At 48.5% G+C, this 19,135-nt stretch overlaps 1 protein-coding gene and 1 pseudogene across 2 annotated transcripts; one reads left to right on the forward strand and one right to left on the reverse strand.

Annotated features, from left to right (window-relative positions):
* Positions 1 to 2,020: 2,020 nt before the first annotated feature.
* LOC137677554 (olfactory receptor 14J1-like) lies at positions 2,021 to 2,808 on the forward strand (annotated as a pseudogene).
* Positions 2,809 to 6,444: 3,636 nt separating this feature from the next.
* LOC137677555 (hydrocephalus-inducing protein-like) lies at positions 6,445 to 12,763 on the reverse strand. 2 transcript variants are annotated; one of them, XM_068424875.1, is made up of 3 exons: positions 12,637 to 12,763; positions 9,971 to 10,039; positions 6,445 to 9,844 (listed from the first exon to the last, which is right to left on the reverse strand). In XM_068424875.1, the coding sequence occupies exons 1-3, from the start codon at positions 12,688 to 12,690 to the stop codon at positions 9,653 to 9,655; spliced, it is 315 nt and encodes a 104-aa protein (XP_068280976.1). In that variant the 5' UTR covers positions 12,691 to 12,763; the 3' UTR covers positions 6,445 to 9,652. The 2 variants fall into 2 exon arrangements, with proteins under 2 accessions (XP_068280976.1, XP_068280975.1); XM_068424874.1 differs by having other exon boundaries at positions 6,445 to 10,039.
* Between the last annotated feature and the right edge of the window lie 6,372 nt (positions 12,764 to 19,135).

A 19,135-nucleotide genomic window follows, 5' to 3' on the forward strand; every position in this document is an offset into this window, starting at 1 on the left:
ACCAGGCCAGCTGCAGACAGGGCTGCACTGGGCTGAGCATGACCCCTCGGAGCAGGGGGATCATTATCCCCCTCAACACAGCACTGCCAGGGATCCCTGCACAAGGGTTTGTCCCAGTGATCAGCTCCCCATTTTGGAGGTCTGATGAGGACGTGGAGAGTGGGCAGAGGAGGTCTGCCAAGGTGGGGTTTGGAGCCTCAAGAACATGCCCTGTGTGGAGGGGTTGAGAAATCTGGTCTTCTTTGGCCCTTTTGCCCAGTGGTGCAGAGGCTCAAGGCAGTGCAGGATTAGCCTGAGAGTGCTTGAGGGGTGGTTTCTGAAATGGTGGAACTTCTCTCAACATTGGGAACCAGCATGAGAAAGAAAAAGGTGCCACAAAGTGCATCTTGGGAGGTTGAGAGTGGTCATGAGGAGAAAGAAATGTCACTGCAAGTGCAGTGCTGTGATACCATGGGGCACACAGAAAGAGTCTGGTTTAGGCAGAGCTTTGTATGGAAACAAAGAGCCTGTGAGGATGGAGAGATATCAGTAAGGGCAGGGAGCTGCTCAGGAGAGAGCAAGCTTGGTCAGCAGGGTGGGTGTCAACAGCCTCCAGGGAGACAGGCACAGGTTGGGGAAACCATGGGACATCCTGTGCTGGAGACAGCTTGGGGCTCTGGCAAGTTGAAAGGCCTCAGCAGAGCCCAGGTCTGTGTCTCCTGGGCTATGGCTGTTCTCTCTGCAACTGGTGCCTGTGAGGAGATATCTTACCATTAGAGCACCAGGACCTCATTGCCTCCTCGTGCCCACCCGTGAGCCAGGGAGGCATCACTCCATGGTCCTGCTCTAGGCATCGCACATCCCCACATCACCCTGCCCCAGGAAGAGCCCTGAGCAACGTGTGAGGGACAGGATCTCCCTTCGTGGGGGCTGTGGGTCAGGGCTTGACCCTTTGGCTTCATGTAAACACACACCCATGAATATCTGTGAAGCCAAGCGTGCAGCCAGAGGTGCCCAGGGCTGTCCTGCAGAGCAGGGTCTCTGCATCTCAGGGGTCTTTGTGCTGGGGCAGGGACTCTGCCACCTGCCAGGGTCAGCACTCAGCCTGCCCGGGGAGCTCCCCATGGCACTGTGGGGAGAAGCTGTGGGTGGAAGGAGTGACCCTTGGTAGGGCAAGAAAGGGTCGTTCTGCTTTTGAGAGGGTGCTGCATGGGCCAGTGCTGTTCACAACTCCAGATCATCCCTGGGATATCTCACAGGGCACTTTTCAAGAAGCACATCAAGGCAGGGGCTACCTGGGAGCAAAGGTGCTTGCCAGGGTTGGTGCTTTCAGTTCCCACCTGTGATGGAAGGTGGAAATGCTAATGGAGCTGTCAGGTGTGCACAGAAAGAGCTCCCAGCAGGGACAGCTTCAGGCAGCAGAGTGATGTGCAGGGAGTGGGAAGAAAAGGCAACAAGCACTGGGGGAAGCTGTGTTTGGGCAGCTCTCTTGTGGTCCTTCCCTGTAGATGTCTGCTGGGCGTTGTCTGCTGGGCAATGAGCTGACCCTCCAATGAAGACATCCCATCTCCAGGACCCCTGACTGTCTGCTTTGCCTGTCCTGCTGGGCTTGCCAGCTGCCCTCCAGAAGGGCACAGCTCTCACGTAGGATCCTAGGGAGTGCTGAGCCTTTCCTTGGGGGTCAGCACTCTCCTCCAGAGTCCTTTGCTTCTCCCTGAGAGGGGCCGTTTCACGCCTTCTCCATCACAACTACATGTCTGTGCTGGAAAAGAAGAGTTCACAGTTCTGCCCTTTGGAACAGGACTCCCCTGCTTTCATCAGGTCCAGCTGCTTTTTTTCTAAAGAGTAATTTGTGTGTGCAGTCACCCTCGAGGTAGCAGAAGTTAAAGCATGGACCAGCTGGGAACAAGACTGATGGACACTGCGGCTCTCCTGACTCTGCACTGAGCCACAGAGAGTTGGGCCCTTTTGCCTGGCTGCCCTCCTGGGCAACGGCCTCATCATCACCGCCGTAGCCTGCGACCACCGCCTCCACACCCCCATGTACTTCTTCCTCCTCAACCTCTCCCTCCTTGACCTGGGCTCCATCTCCACCACTGTCCCCAAAGCCATGGGCAATTCCCTCTGGGACACCAGGGCCATCTCCTACACTGGATGTGCTGCCCAGGTCTTTTTCTTTCTCTTCTTGATGGTAGGGGAGTATTTTCTTCTCACCATCATGGCCTATGACCGCTACGTGGCCATCTGCAAACCCCTCCACTATGAAACCTTCCTGGGCAGCAGAGCTTGTGTCCACATGGCAGCAGCTGCCTGGGCCAGTGGGTTTCTCAATGCTCTGCTGCACACAGCCAATACATTTTCACTCCCCCTCTGCCAAGGCAATGCCCTGGACCAGTTCTTCTGTGAAATCCCCCAGATCCTCAAGCTCTCCTGCTCACACTCCTACCTCAGGGAAGTTGGGATTATCGTGGTTAGTGCCTGTTTAGTTTCAGGGTGTTTTGTTTTCATTGTGCTGTCCTACGTGCAGATCTTCAGGGCCGTGCTGAGGATCCCCTCTGAGCAGGGACGCCACAAAGCCTTCTCCACGTGCCTCCCTCACCTGGCCGTGGTCTCCTTATCAGCACCTCACTTTTTGCCTACCTGAAGCCCCCCTCCATCTCCTCCCCAGCTCTAGATCTGGTGGTGGCAGTTCTGTACTCGGTGGTGCCTCCAGCAGTGAACCCCCTCATCTACAGCATGAGGAACCAGGAGCTCCGGGAGGCCATTAGGAAACTGATTTCATGGACGTTTTTCAAGAATGAAAAATTTTCCACCTCTCTCCACAAATGATACCTACAGCATCTCATTCCACCCTCTTTTTTTTTTTTTTTTGGCATTTTGAAATAATTTTATTTATCATTATTGCTCTTGTCATTCGTAGTTACTACGTTCCTACACTTTGTTTGCATTTTTGTCACTACACCTGACACACGTACCTACTCGTGTCACCTGCTTCCCTTATAAAACTGTATCTAACTGCAGCTCGGATTAGCCTTGTTCTAACATCTCTGCAATAAATTGGTATCTCTCTGGTGTCTCTCTGGTGTAGTGCTTTCATGCTGGGCTCTTTCTCCAAGGAGGCCTGAGGAACTGCACCCCTGAAGCTCCTCTTCCTCCATGTGTTCAGGACCAAAAAGCTTAGTGTCTTTTGGTGGCCTTTTAGACACGTAGGACTGGATTTAGGAGTCACCAGTTGGTGTCTGGTGACAGGTAAGATGGTGAGTGTATCTGAGGGACGTATCCAGAGCTTTCCCACAGGTGACACTGAAGACACCCACCCTCTAGGAGGGGAATCTAGAGCTGCCTCGGAAGCACAGTGGTTGTCTAGGGTCAGTGTGTTCCTGGAGTTGTCCTGGGAAGGAAGAGGTCAACAAAACTGGGGTTTGGGCCTTAAGTAAAAGACATGTGCAGACCTCCTCTGGGCATGCTCCAGCTCCTTCCCACCTGTCTAGAGCAGGATTTCCCATAGAGGGACACACTAGTCCAGGTGTGGCCACAACATGGCTCGCTGGAGGGGGATGAACACCCAAGGTGTCTGGGTGGCCGTCCTCCTTCTAACGCAAAGTCACAGAATCCCACAGAATCACAGAATGGTTAGGGGTTGGAAGGCACCTCTGGAGATCATCTAGTCCAACCCCCTGCCCAAGCAGGGTCACCCAGAGCATGTTGCACGGGGCCGCGTCCAGGTGGGTTTTAAATATCTCCAGAGAAGGAGACTCCCCACCCTCCCTGGGCAGCCTGTGCCCGGGCTCTGGCACCCTCAAAGTAAAGAAGTTCCTCCTCACTTTCAGGTGGAACTTCCCGTGATCAGGTTGTGCCCGTTGCCCCTTGTCCTGTCACTGGGCACCACTGAGAAGAGTCTGGCCCCATCCCCTTGACACCCACTCCTAAGGTATTTGTAAGTGTTGATAAGATCCCCTCTCAGTCTTCTCCAAGCTGAAGAGACCCAGCTCCCTCAGCCTCTCCTCCTAAGAGAGATGCTCAGGGCCAGTGGGGAAAGAGCAGAGCTGGGCTGTTTGTAGAGGAGAGTATGAGGATGATGAAAGAGAAGAACTTGGGAGGGGGAAAGAGGGAAAAGGAAAAGCAAAGGTTCAGCTCAGGATGTGATGACGCCTGTTTGGGGTAACCTGCCCAGCAGCCTTGAGACAACGACTTGAGTGGGTCAAAAAAGCCACACCTGAGTGGACCAAACTTATGTCAGCCTAATTCTGTGGTCCTGGGGAACCTGAGTGCTCTCCCTGTCCTCATGGGAAGAGCCGTGGTGGAAGGAAATGCGCAGTCACTCATCCTGGAAGGGACCTCGGGAGGGCTGTAGGCCAAGCCAAACCACAGTCAGTGGAGAAAGGGCAATGAGGGCTGGGCTGTTTGCACGCCAGTCTGTGTTAGGGTAAGATGGACACCTACAGAGACACACAGACAGGATGGATCCCTCCAGGACATGGACTTAGACCTTCTGTCTATGTAGGAGCTGGCCTTGGGATCCCCTCATCCCCCCGGTTCTCCATGCACAGACAAGTTAACGGCTCTCTCCAACAGAGAATCACAGAACCATTGAGGCTGGAAGGTCATCACAAGGACCAGAAGAACAGCCCTGCCCTTGAAAGAAGGACTTTGCTTCTGGGAAGCTTAGAGCTGTCCATGAAGGATAAAGGATCCCCCTGGAGAACCGAGGTAACACCAGCTTCCTGGCCCCTCTGACACAGCTTTGAAACCCTCCCAGCTTCTGGTGTCACAAGACCAGCTCTGGGGACGTCTGGATCAATCGAGAAGCAGCCAGAATGCTGATGGGTGTTGGTGCTGCAGAAATATAGTTGCTTTGTGAAGTTCTACTCTGAGTAGTAATCAGTACTCTGTGTGTTAAGTAGTGATTAGTCAAATCATGTTGAACACTTGAACAGTAGAGGAACCCTGTGTAAAACCACTTTCGGGGTACCCCAGTTGAGCTGCGACACCTCCTGCACGTAACTATTTACCCTTGTAGTTCTCTACGTTGTGTCCTTGCCTTTCTCCTCTGTAGACACAGGCCTGTTGCAAATATTTGTAACACGAGTGACTGATGGCCACCATGGCAGTGTGGCAAGCTCTGTCCCTTCTCCATCCAGCAGATGTAGGCTCTCCATGCATGTGCCTACACTCTCAAACTACTGGTTTTTCTTTCAACCAACCTGAAGAAGTTAACTGCACATATGAAGTTCCTCTATGAGGCGGGTGACAAGTTGGGTGACCCTTTGTGAGTGAGAGTCAGAGAAGAGGCCAGTAAAAGTGAAATCATGCTGGGACATAAGGAACCCGATAAGGAACCTGAGGTAAGGGTGCCCTCAGTCCCACTGTCTGTGTCATTGATGAAGATATTAAACAGTACTGGTCCCAGTATGGAACCCTGAGGGACATCACTTGTCACCGATCTCTGTCTGGTTATTGAGCCGTTGACCACTACTCTCTGGACATCCAACCAGTTCCTCATCCACCGAACACTCCACTCATCAAATCCATCTCTCTCCAGTTTAGAGAGAAGGATGTTGTGGGGGACCCATGTCAAAGTCCAGCTAGATGATATCCGTAGGTCTTCCCTTGTCCACTGATGTAGTCACTCCATCCTAGAAGACCACTAGTTTGGTCAGGCAAGACTTGCCCTTGGCGAAGCCATGCTGGCTGTCTCAAATCACCCCCCTCCATGTGCCTTAGCATAACTCCTAGGAGGATCTTCTTTGCACCCTCCTTTCAGGTATTTATTGACATTGATAAGATCCCTCTGAGCCTTCTTTCCTCCAGGCTACACAGTCCAACTCTCAGCCTTTCCTCATAGAGATACTCCAGTCCCTTCATCACCTCTTTGGCCCTTTGCTGGATTCCGCCCAGTATGCCCACGTCTCTCTTGTACTGGCCCTGCTTGAGCAGGGGTGTGGTCCAGATGCCCTCCAGACGTCCCTTCCAACCTCAACCATTGTGTGATTCTGTGACGCTGTGAAAAGCTGTTATGGATGTCTTACACCTACATGATGAGTCCCACCGGATGAGCGAGTCTGCCTAAATGCATTCACAGGTCCCCAAATTCCAATATAGGAAAAACTACTTGAGGGAAAGAGCTCCCTGAGACACTTCTGTCCTCCTTGATTACAAGTCCTTGTGCAAGGCTCGAGTTGGTGCCCACACCTGTACCACAGGTGGCTGGTTAGCGCCACACCAAGCAGGAAGCCAGAGATTTGCTCCCAGAACAACGAGGGAGTTGCAGCTCCCTGCTGCTCCCCTGCAAGGCCCAGGGCTTCCCCTTACTGGAGGGATCATGAGTATACTCAAGAAATGCAAGTGAATACTCGTGCTTAGCCGGTTTCTTTGTGTTCTGGAAAGTGCATCTGTGAACTCGTTCCTATTTAATGTAATAAACACTTACTATGGGATTTCTAGGAAGGAGTAAAGGCTGGGAAAGGGAGGAATTGAGGCTGTTTGGGGATTTGATTAAGGTCCCTTCCAACCCAAACCATTCTATGATTCTACGACAAAAACAGCCAGTCATGTTTAAAGAGGTTGCTGGTAAGTACCCTTGTCTGGCCATGCCCTGATCCCCCCAGCCTGTCCTGCCTTCTTATCACTCCGTTGAACTCCTCCTGGGGTGATGAAGCTCTCTGCTCTTTGTATGTGTGGAGATCTGGCTGCTACAGCTGGAGTGGGGACCACGAGTCACGGGGGCTCATGTGCCCATGAGGTGGCAACTGGAGAGACCGGAGTGCACACGTATCACGTTGATGGGTATGTCGGTGTGTGTAACTGCTAGCAAACACCAGGCTGGAGTAGCCAGCGAATAGGATAAGAGGCCTGGGAGCCAGGTACCAGAGAGATCATAAGTCTGGACGGGATACCAGGGAGCCCGGGGCTCTGGGAGTTGACTACTGGAGGGAGCAGGTGCGTAGATGTGGTGTTTGGGGATTTAAACAAAACTTTTGACACTGTCTCTCACAGGATCCTTCTGGATAAACTCTCCAGCCCACAGCTAGACAAGTCCATCATACGTTGGGGCACAGTTGGCTGACAGGTTGGGCTCAAAGGGTTGTTGTAACTGGGGTCACATCAGGCTGGTGGCCCGTCACCAGTGGGGTCCCCAGGGCTCAGTTTAGGGCCAGTGATGTCTAATGTTTATATAAATGATCTGGATGCAGGAAGCGAATGTGCCTGGAGTAAGTTTGTTGATGGTTTACTAGGAGGAGCTGTGGACTCTCTTGAGGGTAGAGAGGCCTCACAGAGAGGTGTGGACACACTAGAGAGCTGGCCAATCACCAACCATAAAGTACTGTAAGGAGAGCAAGTGCCAGATTCTCCACGTGGACGGTGGAATTTTGGTTATACGTACAAACTGTTGGACAAGAGGCTGGAGAGCAGCCCCGCAGAAGGAGATCTGGAGGTTTGGGTTGATGGCAAGTTGAATACAAGCCAAGAGTGTGCCCTGGCAACCAAAAGGGCCAACCATGTCCTGGGGCGCATCAAGCACAGCACAGCTATCCAGTCGCAGGAGGTGATTGTCCAACTCCACGCCGCACTGGCGCAGCCCCACCTCGAGTACTGTGTGCAGTTTGGACACCTCAACAGAAGGAGGACATCAAACTATGAGTATGTCCAGAGGAGGGTGACCAACATGGTGAAAGGCCTCGAGGGCAAGACTGAAGAGGAGTGGCTGAGGTCACTTGGCTTGTTCTGCTTGGAGAAGAGAAGGCTGAGAGGTGACTCAATGCACCCTACAGCTTCTTCCAGGTGGGGAACGGAGGGAGAGGGCCTGATCTCCTCTCTGTGGTGACCAGCAACAGGACATGAGGAAAAGGAATGAGGCTGTGTTAGAGGAACTTCAGATTGGACATTAGGAAAAGGTTCTTCACTGAGAGGTGGTTGGTCACTGGAACAGGTTCCTCAGAGAAGTGGTGATGGCACCAAGCTTGTCAGAGATCAAGGAGCATCTGGACGATGACCTTAGTCATATGGCTTAGTTTTAGGAAGTCCTGTGAGGAGCAGGGATCTGGACTCGATGATCCTTATGGGTCCCTTCCAACTTATCCGACCAGGCCCAGAGAGTGGTGGCGAATGGTACCACATCCAGGTGGTGTCTGGTCACTAGTGGTGTCCACCAGGGCTCAGTACTGGGCCCAGTCCTGTTTGATATCAACGATCTGGATGAGGTTGTAGAATGGACCCTCAGTAAATTCGTGGATGACACCAAGTTGGGTGGGAGGGTTGATGTGCCTGAGGGGAGGAAGGCCCTACAGAAGGATCTGGACAGGTTTGGTAGATGGGCCAAGACCAAGGGCATGAGGTTCAACGAGGGCAAGTGCCGGGTCCTACACTTTGGCCACAACAACCCCATGCAGTGCTACAAGGTGGGGGAAGAGTGGTTGGAAAGCGGCCCGGTGGAAAAGGACCTGGGGGTGTTGGTGGACAGATGGATGAACGTGAGCCAGCAGTGTGCCCAGGTGGCCAAGAAGGCCAATGGCATCCTGGCTTGTATCAGCCACAGTGTGGCCAGCAGGACTAGGGGAGTGATGGTCCCTCTGTACTTGGCACTGGTGAGGCCACACCTTGAATCCTGTGTCCAGTTGTGGGCCCCGCACTTCAAGAAAGACCTTGAGGTGTTGGAGCAAGTCCAGAGGAGGGCGACCAAGCTGGTGAAGGGTCTGGAGGGTCTGACCTCCAGCTGGGCTCCTTGTGTCCTCTCCAGGTGAGTCACTAGCCATCCCTTCCAGGGGGGCTACCTACATTGTGGTCCCCAAAGGTGGGTGGCCTGTGTCCCTGCCAGGTGGGCCTCCTACATCTGGACCCCCATGGTGTGGCCACTCAGTGGCTGGACCCCCTTGGGTGGTGGCCTGAGTGCCCACGAGTCCGTGGCTGGACCCCAACAGTGGTGGCCAGAGTGCCCTGGTGGTCCCCCACGGTGGTGGCCTGAGTGCCCGAGGGTTGGGCCACTCCGTCACTGGTGTTACTGGACATCCTGCTGTGACTGGGCGCGCTGTTGTTTCTGGGAGGAACTGGGGTTACTGGTAGCGCTGGCACTCAGGCCACCACACTTGGGCTCCAGCCATGGAGGTGGCCCCACTCTTGGGGTCCAGACATGGACCCACGTGAACTCACACAATCACAGAACGTTGGGGATTGGAAGGGACCTCGAAAGATCATCTAGTCCAACCCCCTGGTGGAGCAGGACTACCTAGATCGTGTCACACAGGAACGCGTCCAGGTGGGTTCTGAATGTCTCCAGAGAAGGAGACTCCACCACCTCTCTGGGCAGCCTGTGCCAGTGCTCTGTCACCCTCAAAGTGAAGAAGTTCTTCCTCATGTTGAGGTTGAACCTCCTGTGTTCCAGCTTGCACCCGTTGCCCCTTGTCCTGTCAAGGGATGTCACTGAGAAGAGCCTGGCTCCATCCTCATGACACTTGCCCTTTCCATATTTATAACCATTCATGAGGTCACCCCTCAGTCTCCTCTTCTCCAAGCTCAAGAGACCCAGCTCCCCCAGCCTCTCCTCAGGGGGTCCAAGGTTCTGCTGACCCCCTTCCTCACTTCTCCAGGCACCAAAACCTCTTCATCACTTCACGATGGCGATGCCCAAGATGGCCTCCAACCATCACACCACCCTCAAGTCCTTCATGGTTTGCAATCAAGAAGTCCAGCAGTAGACCCAGGAGATATCAGCCCCTCTCCCAGGGCAGGAGACCACCATCTTGCTGCTGCTGCTGGGGGTCTTGGCTCTCTCGAAGGAGACTCTGATGAAGGTGGTCTTCTTGGCGTGCAAGTTCTTGGTGGCCCTGACGTACACCGGGTGGTCCACGGTGTACTGGAAGGCCGTGGGCTGGAGGAAGATGGTTTTGAAGGGGATGGAGGTGGTACCACCAGCTTTGATGGTCCTTGGGCTTGGCTGGGGAGGAGAGTTGCAGTGGTGGCACTGGCAGGGCTCGTAGGTCACCTCCACGCTCACCTCCGAGCCCCCTGGGCTGGCACGGGCCATGCTGATGGTCTTCTCTGTCTGGAAGTCAGCCCAGTTGGTCTGCAGAGGGGAGAGGAGAGACAATGGAGGGGAGGAGACCGATGGTGCCCTGCCATCACGGTGGCCAGGGTCCCTTTCCCTTGCTTGTCACTGCTCCCGTCCCACCACACCATGCCCCTGGTGAGGGCCCAAACGGGCCAAGCAGGGACAACCCCGCACCAAACCCTGAGGGACCTCATTGACAGAGCTGGGGTTGAAGGTGGAAGTCCAGGCCCCACAGGACCTGGGCAAAATCCCCATTTTTAGGCCCCAAATCCTCCTGAGAGCCAAAAACACCCATTTTAGGGCCAAAATCCCCATTTTAGGCCCCAAATCCTCCTTCTTAGGGTCGAAATCCCCATTTTTAGGGCCAAAATACCCATTTTAAAGCTGAAATCCTCCTTTTTGGGGCAAAAATTCCCTTTTTAAGAGCCGAAATCATTCCTTTTAGGGCCAAAATCCCCATTTTTAGGGCCCAAATCCCCATTTTTAGGGCCAATATCCCTATTTTTAGGGCCCAAATCCTCCTTCTTAGGGCCCAAATCCCCATTTTTAGGGTCGAAATCTCCATTTTTAGGGCCAAAATTCCCAATTTAAGGGCCCAAATCCCCATTTTTAGGGCCAAAATCCCCATTTTAAAGCTGAAATCCTCCTTTTTGGGGCAAAAATTCCCTTTTTAAGAGCGAAATCCTTCCTTTTAGGGACAAAATCCCCATTTTTAGGCCCCAAATCCTCCTTCTTAGGGCCCAAATCCCCATTTTTAGGGGCAAAATCCCCATTTTTAGGGCCCAAATCCTCCTTAGGGCCAAAAACACCCTTTTTAGGGCCAAAATCCCCATTTTTAGGGCCCAAATCCCCATTTTAGGCCCCAAATCATCCTTCTTAGGGTCGAAATCCCCATTTTTAGGCCCCAAAACCTCCTAAGGGCCAAAATCCCTATTTTTACAGTCAAAATCCCCATTTTTAGGCCCCAAATCCTCCTTCTTAGGGCCCAAATCACCATTTTAAAGTTGAAATCCTCCTTTTTGGGGCAAAAATTCCCTTTTTAAGAGCCGAAATCCTTCCTTTACGGCCCACATCCCCATTTTTAGGGCCCAAATCCCTATTTTTAGGGCCAAAAACACCCTTTTTAGGGCCAAAATCCCCATTTTTAGGCCCCAAATCCCCATTTTAGGCCCCAAATCCTCCTTCTTAGGGTTGAAATCCCCATTTTTAGAGCCAAAATTCCCAATTTAAGGGCCAAAATCCCCATTGTAAAGCTGAAATCCTCCTTTTTGGGGCAAAAATTCCCTTTTTAAGAGCCGAAATCATTCCTTTTAGGGCCAAAATCCTTCATTTTAGGGCCAAAATTCCCAATTTAAGGGCCCAAATCCCCATTTTTAGGGCCAAAATTCCAATTTTAAAGCTGAAATCCTCCTTTTTTGGGCAAAAACTCCCTTTTTAAGAGCCGAAATCCTTCCTTTTAGGGTCAAAATCCCCATTTTTACAGCCAAAATCCCCATGTTTAGGGCCAAAATACTGCTTCTTAAGGCCCAAATCCCCATTTTTAGGGCCAAAATACCCATTTTTAGGGTCGAAATCCCCATTTTTAGGCCCCAAATCCTCCTTAGGGCCCCAAATCCCCATTTTTAGGGCCAAAATCCCCATTCTTAGGGTCGAAATCCCCATTTTTAGGGCCAAAATCCCCATTCTTAGGGCCAATATCCCCATTTTTAGGGCCAAAATTCCCAATTTAAGGGCACAAATCCCCATTTTTAAGGTCAAAATCCCCATTTTAATGCTGAAATCCCCCTTTTTGGGGCAAAAATTCCCTTTTAAGAGCCGAAATCCTTCCTTTACGGCCAAAATCCCCATTTTTAGGGCCCAAATCCCCATTTTTAGGGGCAAAATCCCGATCTTTAGGCCCCAAATCCTCCTTGGGGCCAAAACCACCCTTTTTAGGGCCAAAATCCCCATTTTTAGGGCCCAAATCCTCCTTCTTAGGGCCCAAATCCCCATTTTTAGGGTCGAAATCTCCATTTTTAGGGCCAAAATTCCCAATTTAAGGGCCAAAATCCCCATTTTTAGGGCCAAAATCCCCATTTTAAAGCTGAAATCCTCATTTTTAGGGCAAAAATTCCCTTTTTAAGAGCCGAAAACATTCCTTTTAGGGCCAAAATCCCCATTTTTAGGGCCCAAATCCCCATTTTTAGGGCCAATATCCCCATTTTTAGGCCTCAAATGCACCTTCTTTAGGCCCAAATCCCCATTTTTAGGCCTCAGATCCCCATTTTTAGACCCCAAAACCTCCTAAGGGCCAAAATCCCCATTTTTAGGGCCAATATCCCTATTTTTAGGGTCGAAATCCCCATTTTTAGGCCCCAAATCCTCCTTCTTACGGCCCAAATCCCCATTTTTAGGGCTAAAATCCCCATTTTTAGGCCCCAAATCCTCCTTAGGGCCGAAATTCCCATTTTTAGGGCCAAAATTCCCATTTTTAGGGTCGAAATCCCCATTTTTAGGGCCAATATCCCCATTTTTAGGGCCCAAATCCCCATTTTTAGGATCAAAATCCTCCCATTTCTACACCCAAAATCTCTACTCCGATAAACACTGACGTGGGTAGTACCGTTACTCACCGTTCCACGTAACTCGTAGGACTTGAGAAGCTCCTCGTAGTCACCCACGGCCATTCTGAGGGCAACGGGCGGCCTGCAAGTATTCCCCGCACCTGCGAGCAGAAAGCGCGGCCTCTGAAAGGCCACCTCTGAGCCTCCTCTTCTCCAGGCTGAACAACCCCAGGAGAAGGATGAGCAGCTCCTTCAGTTATTTTGGGGTTGCTCCACTGTAGGGTGCATTTGGACCCCATAAATAAGGGGTTTGGTCCTAAAAAGGAGGATTTGCGGCCTAAAAAGGAGGATTTGCGGCCTAAAAATGGAGATATTGGCCCTAAAAATAGGGATTTGGGCCCTAAGGAGGAGGATTTGGGGCCTAAAAATGGGGACATTGGCCCTAAAAATGGGGATTTTGGCCCCAGAAATGGTGACTTTGGCCCTAAAAATGGGGATTTTGGCCCTAAAAATGGGGATTTTGTCTCTAAAAGGGAGGGTTTCAATTCTAGTAATGATGACCTTGGCCCTAAAAAGACAATTTTGATCCTAAAAGGGAGGATTTTGGCCCTAAAAATGGGGATTTTGCCCCTAAAAATAAGGATTTCAGCCCCAAAAAGGAGGATTTTGAACTTAAAATTAGGATTTTATCCCTAAAAAATGGGGATTTTGGCCCTAAAAATGGGGATTTGGGCCCTAAGAAGGAGGATTTGGGGCCTAAAAATGGGGAATTTGACCCTAAAAGGGGGATTTTGGCCCCAAAAAGGAGGATTTTGAACCTAAAAAGGAGGATTTTATCCCTAAAACTGGGGATTTTGAACATAAATGAGGATTTCAGCCCTAAAAAGGAGGGGTTTGGCCCTAAAAATGGGGATTTTGGCCTTAAAAATGGGGATTTGGACCCTAAGAAGCAGTATTTGGGGCCTAAAAATGGGGATATTGGCCCTAAAAATGGGGAATTTGACCCTAAAATGGGGATTTTGGCCCCAAAAAGGAGAATTTTGAACGTAAAAAGGAGAATTTTATCCCTAAAAACGGGGATTTTGAACATAAATGAGGATTTCAGCCCTAAAAAGGAGGGTTTTGGTCCTAAAACTGGGGATTTTGGCACTAAAACTGGGGATTTTGGCACTAAAAATGGGGATTTTCGATCTAAAAATGGGGATTTGGGCCATAAGAAGGAGGATTTGGGGCCTAAAAATGGGGATTTTGCCCCTAAAAATAAGGATTTCAGCCACAAAAAGGAGGATTTTGAACCTAAAAAGGAGGATTTTATCCCTAAAAATGGGGATTTTGAACATAAATGAGGATTTCAGCCCTAAAAAGGAGGATTTGGGCCCTAAAAATGGGGATTTGGGCCAAAACTGGGGATTTTGGCCCCAAAAATTGTGATTTTGTCTCTAAAAGGGAGGGTTTCAATTCTAATAATGATGACCTTGGCCCTAATAAGACAATTTTGATCCTAAAAATGGGGATTTTGGCACTAAAAATGGGGATTTTGCCCCTAAAAATAACGATTTCAGCCCCAAAAAGGAGGATTTTGAACCTAAAAAGGAGGATTTTATTCCTAAAACTGGGGATTTTGAACATAAATGAGGATTTCAGCCCTAAAAAGGAGGACTTTGGCTGTAGAAATGGGGATTTTGGCCCTAAAATTGGGGGGTTTGGCCCTAAGAATTGTGGTTTTGTCCCTAAAAGGGAGGGTTTCAGATCTAATAATGGGGACCTTGGCCCTAAAAAGACGATTTTGATCCTAAAAGGGAGGATTTTGGCCCTAAAAATGGGGATTTTGCTCCTAAAAATAAGGATTTCAGCCCCAAAAAGGAGGATTTTTGACTTAAAACTAGGATTTTATCCCTAAAAAATGGGGATTTGGGGCCTAAAAATGGGGATTTGGGCCCTAAAAAGGAGGATTTGGGGCCTAAAAGTGGGGATATTGGCCCTAAAAATGGGGAATTTGACCCTAAAATGGGGATTTTGGCCCCAAAAAGGAAGATTTTGAATGTAAAAAGGAGAATTTTATCCCTAAAAACGGGGATTTTGAACATAAATGAGCATTTCAGCCCTAGAAAGGAGGGGTTTGGTCCTAAAAATGGGGATTTTGGCACTAAAAATGGGGATTTTCAATCTAAAAATGGGGATTTGGGCCATAAGGAGGAGGATTTGGGGCCTAAAAATGGGGATTTTGGCCCTAAAAATGGGGAATTTGACCCTAAAATGGGGATTTTGGCCCCAAAAAGGAGGATTTTGAACGTAAAAAGGAGAATTCTATCCCTAAAAATGCGGATTTTGAACATAAATGAGGATTTCAGCCCTAAAAAGGAGGGTTTTGGTCCTAAAACTGGGGATTTTGGCACTAAAACTGGGGATTTTGGCACTAAACATGGGGATTTTCGATCTAAAAATGGGGATTTGGGCCATAAGAAGGAGGATTTGGGGCCTAAAAATGGGGATATTGGCCCTAAGAATGGGGATTTTGGCCCTTAAAATGGGGATATTGGCCCTAAATATGGGGATTTTGCCCCTAAAAATAAGGATTTCAGCCCCAAAAAGGAGGATTTTGAACCTAAAAAGGAGGATTTTATTCCTAAAAATGGGGATTTTGAACATAAATGAGGATTTCAGCCCTAAAAATGAGGATTTTGGCCCTAAAAATGGGGATTTTGGCCCTAAAATTGTGATTTTGTCCCAAAAAGGGAGGGTTTCAGATCTAATATTGGGCACCTTGGCCCTAAAAAGACGATTTTGATCCTAAAAGGGAGGATTTTGGCCCTAAAAATGGGGATTTTGGCCCTAAATGGAGGATTTTGACCCTAGAAATGAGGATTTCTGGCCTAAAAATGGGGATTTTGGCTCTAAAAATGGGGATTTGGTCTCTAAAATGGGGATTTTGGCCTTAAAAATGGGTATTTGGGCCCTAAAAGGAAAGATCTGGGCTCTTAAAAAGGGAATTTTTGCCCCAAAAAGGAGGAATTCAGCCTTAAAATGGGGATTTTGGGCCTAAAATTGGGAGTTTGGCCCTAAATGGGAGGATTTTATCCCTAAAAAATGGGGATTTCGGCCATAAAAATGGGGATTTGGGCCCTAAAAATAAGGATTTCAGCCCCAAAAAGGAGGATTTTGAACCTAAAAAGGAGGATTTTATCCCTAAAAATGGGGATTTTGAACATAAATGAGCATTTCAGCCCCAAATAGGAGGATTTTGGCCCTAAAATTGGGATTTTGGCCCTAAAAATGGGGATTTAGGCCCTAAGAAGGAGGATTTGGGGCCTAAAAATGGGGATTTTGGCCCTAAAAATGGGATTTTTGGTCCTAAAAATGGGGATATTGGCCCTAAATACGGGGATGTGGGCTCTAAAATGGGGATTTCGGCCCTAAAAATGGGGATTTCAGCCCTAAAGATGGCGATTTAGGCCATAAAAATGAGGATTTCAGCCCCAAAAAGGGGGATTTTGAACCTAAAAAGGAGGATTTTATCCCTAAAAATGGGGGGTTTTAACTTAAGTGAGAATTTGAGCCCTAAAAAGGAGGATTTTGTCCCTAAAAATGAGCATTTGGAAGCTAAAAATGAGCCTTTGGACCTTGTAAACAAAGCTTTGACCTCTAAAAATGAAGCTTTGGACCTTCAAGGTCAGACTTTGGGCCTTAAAAATGATGCTCTGGGGCCTTAAAATGAGGCTTTGAACCTTAAAAGGGGGGTTTGGACCCTAAAAATGAGGGTTTGGGCCCCAAAAAGAGCATTTGTGCCCCATAAATAAGGCTTTTGGTCCTAAAAAAGGAGGATTTTGGGCCTAAAAATGGGGATTTGGGCCCTAAGGAGGAGGATTTGGAGCCTAAAAATGAGTATTTGGGCCCTAAAAATGGGGATTGGGGCCCTAAAATGGAGGATTTTGACCCTAAAAATGGGATTTTTGGCCCTAAAAATGGGGATTTTGGCCCTAAAAATGGGGATTTGGACCCTAATATGGAGGATTTGAGCCCTAAAAATAGGGATATTGGCCCTAAAAATTGGGATTTGGGCCCTAAAAATAGGGATTTTGGCCCTAAGAATGGGATTTTTGGCCCTAAAAATGGGGATATTGGCCCTAAATACGGGGATCTGGGCTCTAAAATGGGGATTTCGGCCCTAAAAATGGGGATTTGGGCCCTAAGAAGCAGTATTTGGGGCCTAAAAATGGGGATATTGGCCCTAAAAATGGGGAATTGGGCCCTAAAAATAAGGATTTCAGCCACAAAAAGGAGGATTTTGAACCTAAAAAGGAGGATTTTATCCCTAAAAATGGGGATTTTGAACATAAATGAGGATTTCAGCCCTAAAAAGAAGGATTTTGGCTGTAGAAATGGGGATTTTGGCCCTGAAATTGGGGATTTTGGCCCTAAAATTGGGTGGGTTGACCCTAAAAATGGGGATTTTGGCCCTAAAAATGGGGATTTGGGGCCTAAAAATGGGGATATTGGCCCTAAAAATGGGGATTTTGGCCCTAAAATGGAGGATTTTGGCTCTAAAAATCAGGATTTCAGCCCCAAGGGGCCATTTTGGACCTAAAATGGGGATTTCTGCCCCAAAATAAGGATTGCAGCCCCAAAAAAAAGAGATTGTGGGACCTAATAAGGAGGATCTGGGGCCTAAAAGTGGGGATATTGGCCCTAAAAATGGGGAATTTGACCCTAAAATGGGGATTTTGGCATTAAAAATGGGGATTTGGGCCCTTAAATTGGGAATTTTGGCCCTAAAAATAGGGATTTTGGCCCTAAGAAGGAGGATTTGAGGCCTAAAAATGGGGATTTCGACCCTAAAATAGGGATTTTGGCCCTAAAAATGGGGATTTTGGCCCTAAATGGAGGATTTTGGCTCTAAAAATGGGCATTTCGGCTCTAAAATGCGGATTTTGGCCTTAAAATGGGGATTTGGTCACTAAGGAGGATTTTGGCCCTAAAAATGGGGATTTGGGCCCTAAGAAGGAGGATTTGGGGCCTAAAAATGGGATTTTTGGCCCTAAAAATGGGGATATTGGCCCTAAAAATAGGGATTTGGGCCCTAAAAATGAGATTTTTGGCCCTAAAAATAGGGATATTGGCCCTAAAAATTGGGATTTGGGCCCTAAAATGGAGGATTTTGGCTCTAAAAATGGGATTTTTGGCCCTAAAAATGGGGATATTGGCCCTAAATACTGGGATTTGGGCTCTAAAATGGGGATTTCGGCCCTAAAAATGGGGATTTCAGCCCCAAAAAGGAGGATTTTGGACCTAAAAAGGAGGATTTTATCCCAAAAAAATGCGGATTCTGAACATAAATGAGAATTTCAGCCCTAAAAAGGAGAATTTTGTCCCTAAAAATAGGGATTTGCGCCCTAAAAATGGTAATTTGTGCTTAAAATGGAGGACTTTGGCCCTAAAAATTGGGATTTGGGGCCTAAAAATGAGATTTTTGGCCCTAAAAATAGGGATATTGGCCCTAAAAATTGGGATTTGGGCCCTAAAATGGAGGATTTTGGCTCTAAAAATGGGATTTTTGGCCCTAAAAATGGGGATATTGGCCCTAAATACTGGGATTTGGGCTCTAAAATGGGGATTTCGGCCCTAAAAATGGGGATTTCAGCCCCAAAAAGGAGGATTTTGGACCTAAAAAGGAGGATTTTATCCCAAAAAAATGCGGATTCTGAACATAAATGAGAATTTCAGCCCTAAAAAGGAGAATTTTGTCCCTAAAAATGGGGATTTGCGCCCTAAAAATGGTAATTTGTGCTTAAAATGGAGGACTTTGGCCCTAAAAATTGGGATTTGGGGCCTAAAAATGGGGATATTGGCCCTAAAAATGGGGATTTGGGCCCTAAAAATGTGGATTTCAGCCCTAAAGATGGGGATTTAGGCCACAAAAATGGGGATTTCAGCCCCAAAAAGGAGGATTTTGAACCTAAAAAGGAGGATTTTATCCCTAAAAATGTGGGGTTTTAACTTAAGTGAGGATTTCAGCCCTAAAAAGGAGGATTTTGGCTGTAGAAATGGGGATTTTGACCCTAAAATTGTGGTTTTAGCCCTAAGAATTGTGGTTTTGTCCCTAAAAGGGAGGGTTTCAGATCTGATAATGGGCACCTTGGCCCCAAAAAGATGATTTTGATCCTAAAAGGGAGGATTTTGGCCCTAAAAATGGGGATTTTGGCCCTAAAAATAAGGATTTCAGCCCCCCAAAAAAGAGGATTTGGGACCTAAAAAGGAGGATTTTGGCCGTAAAAATGGGGATTTTGGTCCTAAAACTGGGGGTTTCAGCACTAAAAATAGGGATTTTGATCCCAAAATGGAAGATTTTGGACCTAAAAGGGAGAACTTTGGCCCTAAAAATGGGGATTTCAGCCCTAAAAAGGACGATTTTGGCCCTAAAAATGAGCATTTGGAAGCTAAAAATGAGGGTTTGGGCCCCAAAAAGAGCATTTGGACCCCATAAATAAGGCTTTTGGTTCTAAAAAGGAGAATTCGCGGCCTAAAACTGGGGATTTGGGCCCTAAGGAGGAGGATTTGGGGCCTAAAAATG

This window comes from Nyctibius grandis, unplaced genomic scaffold (assembly GCF_013368605.1).
Source record: "Nyctibius grandis isolate bNycGra1 unplaced genomic scaffold, bNycGra1.pri scaffold_97_arrow_ctg1, whole genome shotgun sequence".
NCBI lineage: Eukaryota > Metazoa > Chordata > Aves > Nyctibiiformes > Nyctibiidae > Nyctibius > Nyctibius grandis.

Coding starts and splice junctions, on each gene's coding strand:
- LOC137677555 (XM_068424874.1), bottom strand. CDS start 12,690: ATGGCCGTGGGTGACTACGAGGAGCTTCTCAAGTCCTACGAGTTACGT. Junction 10,040..12,636: donor CCTACGAGTTACGTGGAACG/GTGAGTAACGGT, acceptor TCCCCTCTGCAG/ACCAACTGGGCTGACTTCCA.